Source organism: Tympanuchus pallidicinctus, unplaced genomic scaffold (genome assembly GCF_026119805.1).
Source record: "Tympanuchus pallidicinctus isolate F22 unplaced genomic scaffold, pur_lepc_1.0 scaffold16, whole genome shotgun sequence".
Taxonomy (NCBI): domain Eukaryota; kingdom Metazoa; phylum Chordata; class Aves; order Galliformes; family Phasianidae; genus Tympanuchus; species Tympanuchus pallidicinctus.
The window spans coordinates 18770179-18786996 of NW_026294679.1; the positions used below are offsets into that span (position 1 = coordinate 18770179).

Genomic DNA, 16818 nt, shown 5'->3' on the forward strand with positions numbered 1-16818 from the left:
TTCAAGGATAAACCAGCAGTGTATATCTGTATCTCTATTTGTATCCATAAGACTGTTCTGCCTCTAGCTCCTATATTCTTTTTGCTACTAATTTTAAAGATAAAGCATCTGACAGTAGTTCTACTTTAGTTTTGTGGTGCATTTATGTGAGATTCTTGGGCTTTGAAATCTGTGTGGTCACTGTGCTGCAACATGTGAGCAAATCTGGCGTGCCACTGAATAGCTAGTGCACAGATAAGAACACCAAACTGCAGTGCTAGAGAAACATTTACCTAATGAGGTGACATTTCTTGTATGCAGAAGCATTGCTGTACTTAACCATATTTGCTACCTGTTTTATTTAGAGCTGTTAATTCATCAAATACAGGAGGATAAAAATATGATACAGTAAATTAGCTCTATAGTAGGAAGATTGTCCCAGATTGTTATAGGTATCTATGGGTATAGAATTGACTATTGGAAAGACTGACTGTCCTTATGAAGTCATGCTCTTGAAAGCCAGGCTTTCACTGTTTGCTGTTCTTGGATTTCTTTTTCAGGAACCCAAAGAGCTATATTTAAGCAAGCTATGAGACACTGGGAGAAGCACACTTGTGTGACGTTTGTGGAGAGAACTGATGAAGAGAGTTTCATTGTGTTCACATACAGAACGTGTGGGTAAGTGATACTTACGGTGTCTGCAGCTATCAAAGTTGCAGGCATCTCTTTCATTACAAACAGCTTTGTAAGTCTAGCTCTGGCCACAATATAACAACAGCCACTTGGGGGTGTCTTTCTGTTTCAGATCCTTTTCCTGAGATAACACTTAAGTGTAAGCATGCATTTTTACAGACGTGGTTATTTATATTTTTTTCTACATATACACCTATCTGTATGCATGTGTGTGCATATATATAAATATATACTTACATACCTACTTACATATGCAGCTACATGTATGTAGATGTATATAGAAACATACGCACACTCATATACTTACAAATATAAATACATACAGTGTATGAAGCAGGTAGCTTGTACCTATCTCAGTCTTTCCTAATTCACTGATGAACTGAATGGGTTTATGGCTTTTCTCTTCCAGATGCTGTTCATACGTGGGTCGCCGAGGAGGGGGCCCTCAGGCCATATCCATTGGAAAGAACTGTGATAAGTTTGGTATTGTGGCTCATGAGCTAGGTCATGTGGTGGGTTTCTGGCATGAGCACACACGGCCAGACAGAGACCAGCACGTCACAATCATCAGAGAGAACATACAGCAAGGTAAAATGGCACTTCAGGTTATTCCACCTGGCTTTTGGATGGATGGCAATCTTCCTTACTGGGCTTGTGCAAAACTCTGCTGTGAGATGGGATGGAGGGGAAATATTTCTAGTCTTTGCCTAGAATAAGGGTCAAAATAGTTGAATGCATATAGATTTGGGGCATCCAGGCAGAATTGTTGGGTTGTAGGAGGATATTCCTTTAATTCCAGACTCCCAGAATTGGAATAACTAAGGGATTTGTTTTTTCCCTTTGTTTAACATCACAGGTCAGGAATACAACTTTTTAAAGATGGAAGCCGGGGAAGTTAACTCACTTGGAGAGACCTATGACTTCGACAGCATCATGCACTATGCTAGAAACACATTCTCCAGGTGAGAATTGTAGATTATCTGTCTTTAGACAGGTAACTCTTAGCAGTTGTCATAAGCTGTGCGGGATATGTAGAGCCTAGGATGAGACCTGTGATCTATTACAGAGATATGTGGTGGTTGCAGTAAGCTTTGAAAACATTTGAAAAAGCAGAGTGCTTGAAGAGAGGTATGGTGGGCTACTGTATTCCCCTGCCTACTATATTCATCTTCTACTGATGGTCTCAGAGACTATTTAAAGCTGTACCAGTATGTCTTAGAACCTCCACAGTCAACGTGTGTGTAAATCTGCCCTCCTGCAGGGGGATAAAGCTAAAATCAGCTTCGAATTTTGGTAGTAGTACAGCTCATAGTTTGGAGTTACAATATTGCCTTCTGAGTCCTTAGCAACTTTGCCAAGGAATTGGTGTCAGGCCATTATTTTTAATTACACATTTGTGTTTTTTATTTTTTTTAACTATTTATGCACTCTAGATCATGGCCTTTTCAGGCTTGTGATTCTGTGTTGTTAGGTTTCTCATGGAGAATTTTTCAATTCTGTTCCTGTCTCAGCTTCTGTGTGGGCTATTTGCCCTTGACTCTCATTTCTTCTATACAGATGGAGCTTGCTTTCTGAGTAGAGGGCTCAGGAAGATGTGTATGGAAAGGGGGAAATGAACATAAATTTATGTCCTGAATTTGGAATGAGAACTACTGGATGACCAGCTCTATTTTGCTACATTATTTGAAGGTTTTTCAGTAAACAGAATAGAAGCTTTCTTCCCTACGTACCTCAAGTAAAGGAGATGAGAAGCAGAGCTCAAAATTTTATTCTGAATAAATTTTTTTGCTAATATTAAATGCATCTTTGAGTCTTTTAAAATCTTCTTATTTGCCAGTTGTATGGCAGTGCTAAGCCTAACATTTTGTGCTTTTGTTTCTGAAACTTTGCATCAACCATGAGAAAATATCAAACCTGCTGAAGTACTGCTTGTTATGGCAGGGAGAGATGGTGGTTGGGCAAAGATGTATTGCTGCCTTCAGAGATTTCTTTGGATCAGATACCCAAAGCAAATGATTTTATTTCCCTTGAGGCATCTGCTGGACTGCCCCAGCATTTGCTGGACTCTAAATAGATGGAATTGTCTTGCACAAAAGCAGGATTAAGTTATTACTGCCATTTATATTGTGGATGCCTTTGAATCTGTCTCTCTTGAAAACCAGGGTCCTTCAGAACACTGCTGGCCAAAAAGGGATACAAATGGCAAGAGTCCTTCTAAATCTAAATTGATGCTTAATAGGATTTTTAAGTCTGTTTTCTTTAAGTCTTTTGTCTCTGTGACCCACCCTCACCCCAGCAGCAATCTTTGTGCAGTAATTGAACTGAGCACTAAGTGCATCTGTGGGCTGATTGTGCTTTCAGAGTAAATAGGCAGTGCTGGGAACAGGCTTTTACTTAACCAAAACCTGTTTTGAGATCTACTGCCCCAGGCGAATTATGCTTACTTTGACCAATGAGCGTGGATACAGATTTGTGAACTTGTGCATGTCTCTTCACCTTACTGAGTTTTGCAGGTGCTGGCCAATTGCTGCTAACAAAGACGTAGGACCCACGAAGATACTAAGTTCCAGCAAAGTTCGTTATGGCTAATGGCTAGATATGGGAGACAGTCTCTCTATGACACTTCTAAGGAAAGGACTGTAGCAGGTGTGTGAATAGTTCAGCAGGCTACAGAAAGTTCACATGGGAAAAAAGATGGTATAATTCTCTGCTGGTGGAGAACAGCGTATGGATGAGGAGCAGCTGACGGAGTTATGAATCATATGGCATGAGAAGCTCTAAAGCTGAATCTGTGACTCGCTGAAGCAGCTCTTACACTGCAATCAGCACAGCCTTGTTGCTTATAAGTTCTGGTGAACACTGATAACAAATCATATGGTATTTGACATTGTTAAATACTGCCCCAAATCCTAGGATGTATTTACACTTTCTGTCGTGGACATGAAGTTTAGATACTGTTTTTCTGGGACACGATGATCCCCGCCAGTGGAAGTAGCACTACTGGGAATTGCTGCAGGAGTAACTTACAGTTTTCCATTCAAAGTGACATCACTTGCATCTGTGATGGGTGAGGAGTATAGTCTTAAAGGCTGTAATGACAGCAAGAAGAAGTTTTTGCCATGATAACTTCTCTCTGTGTTAGAAAGCTGCCTGTTTTACGAAGTGTGGCTACAGGCTTATATTTTCTGGTGCATTCTTTACAAATATGGAAGGAAATTGTTTAATTTTACTATCTTAAAATTTCTATTATCACTGTCCAGACCTACAAATGGCAGTTTAACACTACGGGAGTTTAAACCTCTACAGACTCCAAAGCAAATAGTGGTTTGCTTTAGTCCAGTAGGCCTGACACTCATCAAATGTACGACTTCTTATTAGCAGTGTTGCTAACCCCAAGGGGGCTTATTTGGACAGCATGGTACTGCTGTGACCTATGTGGTCTAGGCCAGAAAAATGCTCTCTTGTTATCAGTTCCTTTGTTTGTGAAATGACAAGAACTATATTTAGTGCCTCCTAATTTGGAGTCATGTTTGGCAATAATGCTTGTTCAGGGAGTAGGCGATTCAGTTGGTGGAAACTATAAAACCTAAAATCTTGCTGCCCCAGCCCATGTTACAGCCATCCAGAAAAAAATGCTTGGCAGATAACAATCAATCACAAGGTAATTTGAAATTGAGTTGTTTGTGTTGTGTGAGCAATTCCCTAGATGTACACAGTGACTGGGAGGCTGGAGGTTGTGAATATGCAGTTTTGAGGACTGTAATAGTCAAAAGAATCAAAGGTTTACCTTCACAAGTGGTGGTTACTCTTACAGTTTGTCAGTCTTTTCTGGTTGAGCCTGGAAGTCAGCAGGAAGCATTTCACTTGCCTCATAAGTACATCCCTGCCAAGCATTAAGTTCTTCTCTGAACTCCTGAGGAGGCTTGAAAATGTAACATGAGCAAAACAACCTGTCTCTGCGTTACTCCTGGGGTTGGAGGATTTATTTTTTTTATACAGAAATTCAGACTGAAGCATACAGCTGGCATTTAGAATGCAACACTGAATTTGTCAATCAAAACTTGATGTATTTCAGAGCTTGCAAGTACTGCTTTATAGTGCAGATCAGAATTTTTTTTACTACTGGAAAAAAGCTCCTTCCATGACTTTTTTTTTTTTTTTTTTTTAAAGTAGATTAAATTATTTCCCTTCTATTTCTTCTGTCAGCTTGCATATTTACAAAATATATTTATCCATAAAGTGTTTCTTGACATTTTTCAAAAATTCCACTTGCGGTATTTATTTAAAATTAAAGCAAAATTCTCACAAACTTTATTTTCCTGAGGCTCTCACTCAGCTGAGCAGCCCAATGAACCAAATTGTTGTCTGCTTAGACCTCAGCTCACACTTTTGAAGATCCTTGTATCAGGACTTGCAGCACTAAAATTACTGCCCTTACTGTCCCACTGGGCTCTATGGACAACAGTATCTTTTCCATCAGAAAGAAGTCTGCCTCAAGGAGCCAATACCAAAGCTTCAAAACCTCTGTTAGCATTGACACTGTCAGGGTTGTTAGGTATTCAGGAGTGCAGTGAAATGGTTCCAATGGACTGGACAGCCTGATTACTAGAGCTTAGATTTTTTACCAACCTGGCATTCAATTTTCTGATTATTCCCTCTCACATTAGCTGTGCAGTTTTAACGATGTCTCTTGCGTGCAAGCTCTTGTTTGTGTGCACTGACTCTGCATTTTGATGGAAGTGAGGCCTGAACTTAAATCCTTTATCGGACTGAGATCAGAAGTGCAGTAGACAGCTCTTGAGTATGAAGCAAGGAGAAAAAGGCAGAGACAAATGGAGTTATTAGTCTGGCAATTCATGCAGAACAAAGGTAGAGCACTTGATCTATTTCTTGTCTGTGGCAACCACAGCCATTGCCACAGTTCAGCCTCACCTGCTACCAAACAAACTTCCTTTCCCTCTGCTCATAAGTGTCCAGTGTGCACCTCTGCTTAGTCAGATGTGTCATGAACCTTCTGCAAGAATATTTGCCTTTTCTCATTCATGGCAATAAATGTGTCCATTCTGAAACAGCAGTTAGAGGCTATCCTGATATATCAGAGATTTGCTTTGCAAGTCTTGCAAGATTTGTCTGTATGTTTGGAAGCTATCTGCTGTACACTGATGACCACCTCAAGACATGTTTATCATAATCTGCCTTACTCTTACTTATTAGCATGGGATATGTTCTCAAAGACGACCTGCAAGGATGGCTTTGTGTTCATCATGTCACTTTCCCTACTTCACTGCTCTTTGTCTCTCTGCTCTTCTCTTTAGAGGGGTTTTCCTCGACACCATCCTTCCCCGTCGTGATGATAATGGAGTCCGGCCAACTATTGGTCAGCGTGTTCGCCTGAGTCAGGGAGACATTGCTCAGGCAAGGAAGTTGTACAAGTGCCCAGGTAAATATGGCTTGTGGGAAGGGCTACAGCTTTAGTGTAGACACAGTTTGTCTGGAAAGCAATGAAAATCAAGAGCACCTTTGGTGAAAGAACTCAGGAATTGTAGGCCATCAAATGCTTTAAGCTGAAGGTGTGGAAGAACTGCACTTGCTTAGCATGTCTCTTGTTAGTATTTTGCTTGTATTCTTGTTTGGTTAGGGTTTTAGTTTTCTCTAGTGTTCTCTACTGAAACTTTGTAAGAGAAGTGTAGAGTAGCTGCAGCATTAGCATTTTGTTAGTGTTTTCATATCAATATCCCTTCTAGAATTAAGGCTCTATTTGTAGAAAATGAAATTGATATGTAAGACCATAGATGGCTGGTAAGCAGAAATTAGCAAAATAGCAAAGGATTTTCTGATAAACTAGGGTCTCTGCTTACCAACCCTCAAAATTTTATCTTTCTATACACGTGCTCTCCCAAGGAGAGCTTTATTGAAACTTCAAGTGATTATGGTGTGTTGCACTAAAGCTTTGGGTATGACATGGAAGCTCAAAGATGCAAGACTAGTTGCTGCAAGTGGTTGCTTTGGGCTGCTCAAGGAAGGATTGTATTCCTCTTTCTGCTGCAAAAGAGGTGGTAGACTCAGGAGAGCTTTTGTAGACAACCCATCTAGTTATATCTGACTACTGAAGACTGGTAGTATGAGTCTTGCTTTATCCAGAGTCTGCAAAGATTAGCAAAAAGAGTTATCTATGAGAATAGAAGGATCCTTTTAAAATTGAGATGATAGACAATAGACATTTATGCAACAGTTATGGATGAATAGGTTAAAAAAAGAAAACTAGATTTCAGAGAAGTCAGCCAGACTTAAGGATGTGCAGAGTATGAAGATATAAATAGAGGATTTGAAGAATGATCACACCTGTCTAGCACCTGTGTCAAGAATTGCAGCAACTGAGAATGGGGAAATTACGGAAGGTGTGATGCTAGGAGGGAGTTAAATGTAGAAAGCATTGAATTTCTGCTGGTGGCGGAACATCCATGAGAAGATACTTGATAATAGAGTTGCCCTAGTTTTGCAGTATGACTCTAACATTTGTAATAATGTAGGTAAGGAAAAAAGACTTTTGCAAACATTGCCCAGGAGTTTGGCCATTGTATTAATGTGGCCTCACCTGATCATAAACATTTTCTAAATCAGTGTATGCTAAGCAAAACAAAAAATTAATCTATGTGGAGAAAACATATATTGGAGAGAGGGGAGAAGGTGGTGGGTAGGAGAGCAAGGTTTTACCAATATACAGAGGCATATCTTAAGATCATAGAAACATCAAGTTTGGGAAAGACCTCCAAGATCATGTAGTTCAACTGTCCATCTACAACCCATGTTTCCTCACTAAACCATGTCCCTTAGTACCACATCAAAACTATTCTTGAACACTTACATGGATGGTGACTCAGCCTCCTCACTGGGCAGCCCATTCCGATTCCTGACTACTCTTTCAGAGAAGAAATTTTTCCTAATATCCAACCTGAACCTCCCCTGGCACAACTTAAAGCCATTTCTTGTTCGTGTAATCCTATCACTGTTGGAGAAAAGGCCAGTCTTCACCTCATCACAACTGCTTTTCAAGGAGCTGTAGAGAGCAATAAGGTCTCCCCTGCGCTTCCTCTTCTTCAGGCTAAACGATCCCATTTCTTTCAACTCATAAGACTTGTGCTCCAAACCTCTCACCAACTCTGCCCTTCTCTGGACACACTGCAGAGCCTCAATGTCTTTCTCGCAGTGGGGAGCCCAAAATCAGACATGGTATTTGAGGTGCAGCCTCAGCAGTGCTGGGTACGTGGGGATGCTCACTGCCTTGCTCCTGCTGGCTGCACTGTTTCTGATACTCACCAGGATGCCACTGGCCTTCTTGGCAACTTAAGCACTCTACTGCCTCACGTTTAGCTGAGCATTAACCAACACCCACAGGTCCATTTCCTACACAGTCTTCCTGCCACTCTGTCCCAAGTCTGTAGTGTTGCCATGAGCAATGCTTAAGTGAGCAGCTGGCTAGCACTGGTGTGTGAATTATTTACAAAGCTATGGAAAGTGGCCTATAATTGATGTGCATGTCCTCCTCTTCTGTTTTATCCAGATACAGGTCAGAAGGTATGAGTTCATTAGGGCCTACAATAAATTCTGAGGCACAGCAATACTTCAGAGACCGGGATGTTAGGGAATCAGGTATAACTTTTCTAGGTGTACTAGTCCTAACTAGCAATTATTTCTTTACATAACTCTTTTCTCAAACATGTAGTTGGAGATGTAGTTCTAAGGAAACTATCTTCTACATCTCAGAGATGTATTTCTAAGAAAATGATCTCCTTTTACTTTAAGGATTGAACTGTCTGAATACTTGAAAAAAAATAATTAGAGATGTCTTGCACTGTTTTTCTCTGAGTCAGATTTAATAAAATCAGGCTTCTCACTTAATCTGTAGTCAGTTCTTCCAGCTCAGATTTCTTGAGGCAAACTGAAAAGCTACTTTTGGCCTGAGGTTAAAGTCAAACTAAAAGCTACAAAGCAACTTTTTTTTTTTAGTGAGGACCCTTCTGAGCTTCAAGTTTTCTGCTTGCAGAGTAAAAACACTTAGACTCTTTCACCCCCGCCCCCCCCAAAAAACTTAGCAAAGGTTATTGCAGTTCAGAAAATACTTGACAGAATAACGATCAGAGCTTTAAGCTCTTGAAACCAATTTTCTTCAAATGTCTATTGTTTTATTTGGACCAAAATTTATAAACAAGTTGCTTTTGAAGATAAATGGTACAGCATTTTTGATGCAACTGCATCACTGCAACTGCAGTTTGAATCTATGGCTTGGAAAAAAAGTTCTTCAAAGCACAGGAGTTAAAACCCAAAGGACTTCAGTTGTATGCCTTTGCAGGATCTGACTGAGATTTTTGGGTAAGGAAACTTTGTTCAATAGCCAAGCTGAGGAATTTAAGGTGAAACATGATCACTTAATCCAGAAGTTGAATGGCAGAAGGTTTCCCATGTAGTAGGAGTGTTTGAGAACCCCCACAAGAACTAGAAATGATATAAGAAGAGCTAAAAGTGTACTTGTATGAACCAGAAGGACTGTTATTTATTAAAAGAGATGTGGCTCTCCAACTCATTAGGTTTGTGGCCCCTATGTTTAGGGCTGTCTTAACTTTCCCATTCTAGAACCCTGCTGCTTTAAATTGCACTTAATTTCCCAAAGCTTACACCTGCTGGGTTGTGCCAAGCCAGGTGAAACCAGAGGAAATTACTGAAGGTATTTCTGAAAGGAAATAGCAGTAAATGCTAGTTTTGGTATGGCACCACAGTTGAGGATTGGATGAATGTATTCACTCCAGAAAACTTTAAAATGTCCTGTTTTGGTGCTAAAGAAAACAGGACTGTATAGCTCTTCTAACTGCACGGGGATGGTTAAGCATTTCATTGAGCATGGTCATGCATTATGTCATCCCATCCAATGCTCTGTGCAGTATCAAAAAGATTTGCCAGTAAGCTTATGCGCAGAGAAAGTGCCTGTCTTTCTACTTCATTTGCAAAGGAGTTTTGACGTATTTGCCTCTTTCACTTCATGTCTGTTCCTTTTTAGTAGCTTAGATGTACAACAGACTCTTCATCATATGTGAAAACTACATCAGCTTTTTGGATCCCAGAAGCACTGAACTATAGTCTTATTGGACCTATTGGTTTATTTGATACTAAGAGGAGTAAATCTATATTACTTATTGATGTCCACTACAAGAGACTATATTCTGTGCTTACACGTACATTGTTCCTTACTATTCTGCTCCCTCCTACACATATAGGCAATTGCCCTCCTCTGCTTTGAAAGGCCAGCCTCTCCCAGCACGCATGGAGCCTCTCTGAGGCTGCGAAGTTCAGATAATTAGCAAGGTCTCATTTCATGATGCTTTAGCGAGTAGTATTTGGTAGTAAGTATGTTAGCAGCTTCTCCATAGTTACACTATTACGTGTTTTTGCCAGTTACTGTGCTATTACATTTAAGAGAACTAAGTTAGGGCTGGGAAACCTCCACTGTGGTTCAGTTGACTGGGTATCTTCTTTATCATTTGCTATTGTGGTATTATAGTGTATTTTGCAGTTTCCTTATAATCTTGTGAGGGGCAACTTTGTTTGGATATATTTTATTTTTTTTCTTAGTGGAGAAAAAGCATGTGTATACCTTGTCAGTTTTGGATTGGCATATCTTGCCAGATGTTGGCATTCCTAGAACAATCCTAGGCTGGTGGCCACTCCAGTCAGTACTGACCCAGTGGCAATACCAGAGGATCAGGTGAAGAGTGGCTTGCTACATGCAGGGATTATATGATTGATATGCCTATGTGCCTGGGATTATATGATTGATATGCCTACAGAGTGGCTGGAAGACAGTGTAGAAGAAATGGACCTGGGGGTGCTGATTGATGCTCGGCTGCCAGCAGTGTGCCTGGGTGGCCAAGAAGGCCAATGGCATCCTGACTCAGAATGTATCAGAAACGGTGTTGCCAGCAGGAACAGGGAAGTGATTGTCCTCCTGTACTCAGCTCTGGTGAGGCCACATCTTGAGTACTGTGCTCAGTTTTGGGCTCCTCACTGCAAGAAAGACATTGAGGCCCTGGAGTGGGTTCAAAGAAGGGCTACAAAGCTGGTGAGAGGTCTGAAGCATAAGTCTTATGAGGCTGAAGGAGCTGGGATTGTTCAGTCTGGAGAAGAGGAGGCTCAGGGGAGATATTATTGCTCTCTATAACTACCTGAAAGAAGGTTGTAGTGAGCTCTGAGGGTTGGTCTCATTTCTTCTCTTGTGCAACTGGTGATAGGACTAGAGGGAATGGCTTTGAGATGTGCCGGAAGAGATTTAGTCTGGACTTTAGGAAATACTACTTCTCTGAAAGTGGGATGGGCTGCCCAGGGAGGTGCTGGAGTCGCTGACCCTGGAGGTGTTCAAGGAATGTTTGGATTTTGTGATGAAGGGTATGGTTTAGGGAGAACTACTGGTGATAAGCGGATGGTTGGACTGGTTGATCTTATAGATCTTTTCTAACCTTGGTATTTCTGTGATTCTGTGGGATTCAGCTTTTTTTGAGATATCATGTTTTTCCTGGTTGAGAGTTCTAGGAGCATCCTGGGAGAAAGAATTAGATCCCAGCAGACTGTTCCATGGGCAACAAGGCAATAAATCTCTGCAAGATGTGAAAAGGGAGAAGTGTGTGTGCGTCCTGGAAATGTCCAGTTTTCTTCTCCTGTGCATGCAAGTCACCATCTTTTACCACCAGCAGCTCTGCTCACCTGCTAAGCATGCTGGGAGAGTCTGGAGGAAGCATAAGTTATTACTGCAGAGTACTTTGAAACTAAAACTTCCCATGCAATGCTTCTTTGTGGCTGGATAATGGTAAGGGGAGTTCTCAGGGATCAAAACTTTTTGAACAGTTTGGAGGTTTCTGAACTCTCTTTTTTTTTTTGCTTCATCCCTTCAGGGCAGATGCATGTATTTTCCTGTTTGTTTGGTTTTTGTTTTTTGTTTTGTTTTTGTTTTTTTCCAATGGTGCTTCTTTCTAGTAGTTTTAAGTACATTTGTCTTTCCTAACAGGAATCAATTTGCCAGAGATAATGCTGCCTCAACTTATTCCTAGTAGTGATCTACCTTCCAGAGCACCTGTAGGAACTGGTTGGTTGAGCAAAAAATCCCTTTTTGTGCCCCTGCCTATTGTTCATCAAGTCTGACCTGCCAAACTGTGGGTCAAATTACTGCAGGGAAATCAAGAAGTTCTGGTCTATATGACTCCTTTCCCTTTTCTAAAGATTCCAAACTTTTTGAATGGGACTGCTCTCTTTTCACCTTCAACTTCCAACCTGCCTATCAAATATGATCATAGCTGAAAAAATTAATGAGTATGCGATAGTATAAGGCAGAGAATCCCCTGGCACTCCCATGAGAAAGGGAGCCAGATATTCAGTTTTGTCAGATCCTTCAAAGCATTGCTGCTTAACAAGGGATTTTTGGAAGCTGCCTTACCATCACTGAGGAAACCAATTTGCAGGTCGAGGGGAGCTTTATAATGTCAGTGAGTTATGACGTTAGAAAAACAAGGTGAGAGCAGGCAAGCCAAGGTCCCCTCTCTTTGGGAATGGTATTTGCACATGTCTAGTGAGTATTCTGATGGATGAGAATAGAAGTTTTTGATTTGTGTGGTTCTGCAGCATAGCTGGTCAGCTTCTCTGGACATATGTGTGGTCATTCCTTGTTCCAACAAGATCCTCCTGGCTCAGAACAGGAACTACAGTAGCTGCTGCTTTCCCACATTTTGGTAGTTTCCTGAAGGAGTGTTTGCAAATTGTTTACTTCCCAAAGGTAACACTGGAATCTACATTTCATCAATGGCAGCAGGAGACAAACATGAAAGTGTAGAGCAGAATGAGCTGCAGCATTCATATTTTATCTTGCATAGTGTAGCATCAACGTAGATGCTAGACAGCCAAAGATGTGGTGCAAGTAGAACTTGCCCTGCTTTTTTTGCGAAGTTCTAACCCAAGACACTTAAGAGTAACTACAGAGAATGTCAACTAGAAGTACTGAGAAGGGTGAACAGATTTGGTGGAAGCAGTCGTGGGATTGCAAATTGGGGTGGACTAACGTTTTTTTATTTTATTAATGGATAAGATATTCCTCAGTAGGACCGAAACTTTGAAAGTTCTGACTCGTGGAAAGAAGGTAAAGGAAGATGTGTGCCTTTTAAAAAGCTGTTTCCTCTGTGTCCTTGTGCTGATAATCTGTCCCAGGAATCCTAAAACATTTCACATCACATCTTCAGCAGCAGCTGACCTTATGGCAGTACCATGAATGAACATCCTTAGAGTATGAGTTACCAGCCTTCTTGGAGCAGCTATGTGCACGCATTTTGTTAGAGCTCAATATCCTTTGGAGAGTCACTTCTTGTGGCTGATTTTTCTGACGTCCTCTTCTCTCTCAGCTTGTGGAGAAACTCTGCAGGACAGCACAGGGAATTTCTCAGCTCCTGGCTTTCCAAGTGGCTATCCCTCATATTCCCACTGTGTCTGGAGAATCTCAGTGACCCCAGGAGAGAAGGTAGGTGACACGTGGACTAGCTGTAAGTGTACCATTCACTCCCCTTATGTGAATTTTGCTTGAGATGTTAAATATTAACTGTTGCCAACTGTTGACTTCTGCGTGCCTGGACTGCAGGAATGGGGTCTGTCCTGCCAGAGATGGGGGTCAGGAATTAGTGGCTCTGACAAGAGGTAACACTGGAATAGAATCCTCTTGTAGGTTTGGGCTGTCAGTTGATCCCCGATCCCTCTTCTCGTTTCACAGATACACCCTGCCTGGACAGTTTCCTCAGTTATTCAGCTTGCCACCTGCTAACTCAGATCGAGCTGATAGCTGACGAAGTGTTCTTTCAAACCAAGTGCTGGTCGGATGAGTTGGATAAAATATACCGACAAGACAGAAGGGAGCTGAGGAGTTGAGTGACATCAGTAGCCTGTCCCTGTCATGTGGGCATAATGCCTCTGTCAGGAGAACCCTGCTCCCAGCCTTGAAACACTGGGGCCTGCTGTGCATCAATCAGCTGCTCTGTCCGCTTTTCAGCTCCTTTTGTTTTATTGATCTTCCTGTGGAAACAAAATCTGTCATTAATCCATTATGCCAACCCTTCAGGCCTTTCATGTCTTACTGGACTGCAATAATGCATGGCCTGACTTGGGTGCTTCTTGGCAGAACAGCTTTGCTGAGGACCGCCCTGGAGACACACTTAGGACTGAGACTTGGAAGAACAAAGGAAAGTGCAGTTGTCTTGCTCCTAGACTCAGTTCTGTCATCTTCAGGCCTGGTCCTATATTGTACTGAGCTCTTGATGTTGGCTTCAGGGAGAGCTTTGCAAGGTCCCAAGAACAGTCCAGGTTTTGGAAAAAATTCTGTGGCAAACAATATATATAAGTTATTACATGGCTTAAATCTTGCAAGGACAAAAAAAAGCCATGAGAATATCCATCCAGTGACTTCCAGAATGAAGCATGTAATCCTTGTTACAGGGGAAGGATGCCAGTGGGATAACGCTTTCTTGCTGAAATCTGCCCTGGAAAGCCTTTGAACATAATATACGAGTGGAAGTGTCAGAATGTGGAAACTTGTCAGCAGAAGTAGCTATGTCTTACTGGAGATGTTTGTATAATGGAATAAATCCCAAGCATCTCCATTTTTGGGAAACATGTGTCTCTGTAATATTCACATTATTTAAAACTAAGTGTTCCATTTTTAACTTTTTTTTAAAGGAGACTTTAGTTGTATTTTATTAATTGTGAAGCAGTGACTGTGTGAATAACATGTAATAAAATGTATAGTAAAATGCCATCTTCTGTTATGTACTGTATGGCATAATTACAATTCCTTGAGAAGCCTTTCCTTTTTTTTTTGAGAAAAATTAATTTGAAAATCTAACTTGTTCTCCACCTATTTTTTTTATGTATACTCACTTATGCAACACTGTAGCAGAGATGAAATAGACTTGATTTTGAAGTAGCTCTCATTCCAAAGATAAGTGTGTAGTCTGTCCTTTCAGATCATGTTGAATTTCACATCAATGGATCTATTTAAAAGCCGGCTTTGTTGGTATGATTATGTGGAGGTGCGTGATGGCTACTGGAGGAAGGCTCCCTTACTAGGTGAGAAGCTGCTTCATCTTAACTGCTTTTTTTTTGTGTGTGTGTGTGTGCTTTTAAAGCTTGTTTTGGGAGGGAAGGAGTGGGAGGAACAAAAAGTATCCCAACACCACTAAAAACAAAACAAAACACAACTTTCTTTACCTGCAAGGAACCTGTGTCCAGACAGAGCACTGGTCATTAATGTTAGATATGTCAGCATATTATATGTGCACCAAATGATCAATGCTCCAGTCCTCTAGTAGCAAAGACTTTATTCCTTCCTTTTCTAGCTTGTGAACTGAGGCAGAGAGGGAAATGAATGAAAGGCATGGCTGAGATTAGAAGTGTGTGGTCTCTGGAGCTTGATGATGCGTTTTTCATAAGATTTAAATGGAACTATCAGATGGTAAGAATGAAGAAGACATGCAGCTCCTGTCCAAAGCTGCTGACCTTATTTCTTCTTAAGAATACAAATCAGAGAGTAATAGAACAGTTTGAGTTGGAGGGCACCTTAAAGATCATCTAGCTCCCACCCCCTGCCACGGGTAAGTACATATTCTACAGGATCAAGTTGCACATAGTCCCATCTAACCTAGCCTTGAACACTTCCAGGGACGGAGCATCCACAGCTTCTTTGTGTAGTCTGTTCTGGACCCAGCACTCTGTACTTTAAGTCTCTGTAATTCTAGTGGGGAATTTATCTCTGGGCCCAAGGATTACTGATAATGCCTAGAATATCAAACTCTGCAAAGGCTCTATTTCTCCCGAAGATCTCAAAGTGCAGCTCTCCCTTTGTACTCTCTGTATTCATTTCTCTGTATCTTGCTGTCATAACTGCAAGTTGTCTGCCACCTAAGTGGGCAGCCAGAATTCTCACCTGCTTTTACCAGCTTTGCTGCTGGCTCAGATCCTGTCTTCTGACCACGTGTCTTTACATCTGAAAATTGTAAAGACTACTTCCATTTTGAAAGTTAAAAATCAATCAGCTTCTACCACCACCAGTTTCACTAGAGTTGAGGTGCCCAGGCTGCAGCATGTATCTAGGCTAATGTGAGGTCAGTGGGGCAATGGAAATTTAGGTGCCAAGTTCACCTTAGCCCAAGGGACATTCCAGCTGTAACACAGGATGAAGTTCTTAGGTTGGAACTGTACTGCTCTCTACAGGTCTCTGTGGGCCTGTGTTTCAGTGTGGAGTTGGCGGCTGTTTTTATTACTTCCTGCCTGTTTTGGGGTTGGCAGCAATTATTGTTTTCTGTTACACATGCTTCAGGTAACATTGCTCCAGTAGCTGTAATTTCAGCCGTTGTTACTTATTTTTTTTCTGGCAAGTAATTTGAAGGTATTTCAGAAGCCGAGCCACCTCCCTTTCACTTTCATGCAGGTAGACTTGTGAGTGTTTCCATCTGGAATGAGATACTGGTTGAAGAGGCTCCTGCAAGGGGCTGAGCCCATGAAATTAGCTCAGCAGAGGCAAACAGACGGCAATTCAGCAGGGGGTGGGGAGAGGGATTAATGTGAATTGTGAAAGCATGGACTTCTTGCAGAGGGGAAAAAAAATAATACATGTGCACTGCATATTTTCCCAGGGTGAAAACCTTGCCTTTAAATGTATAACATTTTATGAATGGGCCCTTTATCACACTCTGAGGAGTTTGCTCATTCTAGTTCCTCATCTGTTTCCTCTCCTTGACACCCTTGTCAAACTGCAAGTCTAAATCCAGGAGGCAGTTGCTCAGTGACCCTAGAGGAAAGAGTTTTGCAGCACTGATGCTGTTTGTTAGTATTCTTTTTGGTAGCACAGATGGGAGATACAATTATGCTGTATGTATGTTATGCCGTATGCCTGTGTCACACTGCCCAAACAGTGCTGGGTAGCTTTGGTACACAGGCTAAGGATAGAATTGCCAAATACAGCTTGTGTCTGGACTGATAATTGAATGAAGGACTCTACGAGGGGAAAAAAAATTGGTGATGAAACTGCCATGACTCACTTTCCATGCATTCTTATTTCCCTTTACTGCATAT

At 41.3% G+C, this 16818-nt stretch overlaps 1 protein-coding gene across 14 annotated transcripts in view; it reads left to right on the plus strand.

The window, feature by feature from the left end:
* Positions 1–16818, plus strand: part of TLL2 (tolloid like 2) — a 128049-nt gene that overhangs the window by 50363 nt on the left and 60868 nt on the right. For all 14 annotated transcript variants that reach the window (XM_052676960.1, XM_052676971.1, XM_052676958.1 and 11 more), the window contains 6 exons: positions 540–657; positions 1082–1260; positions 1529–1634; positions 5988–6112; positions 13104–13219; positions 14712–14814. In XM_052676960.1, coding sequence (XP_052532920.1) covers positions 540–657; positions 1082–1260; positions 1529–1634; positions 5988–6112; positions 13104–13219; positions 14712–14814 — 747 coding nt within the window. The remainder of the gene's footprint in view (positions 1–539; positions 658–1081; positions 1261–1528; positions 1635–5987; positions 6113–13103; positions 13220–14711; positions 14815–16818) is intronic.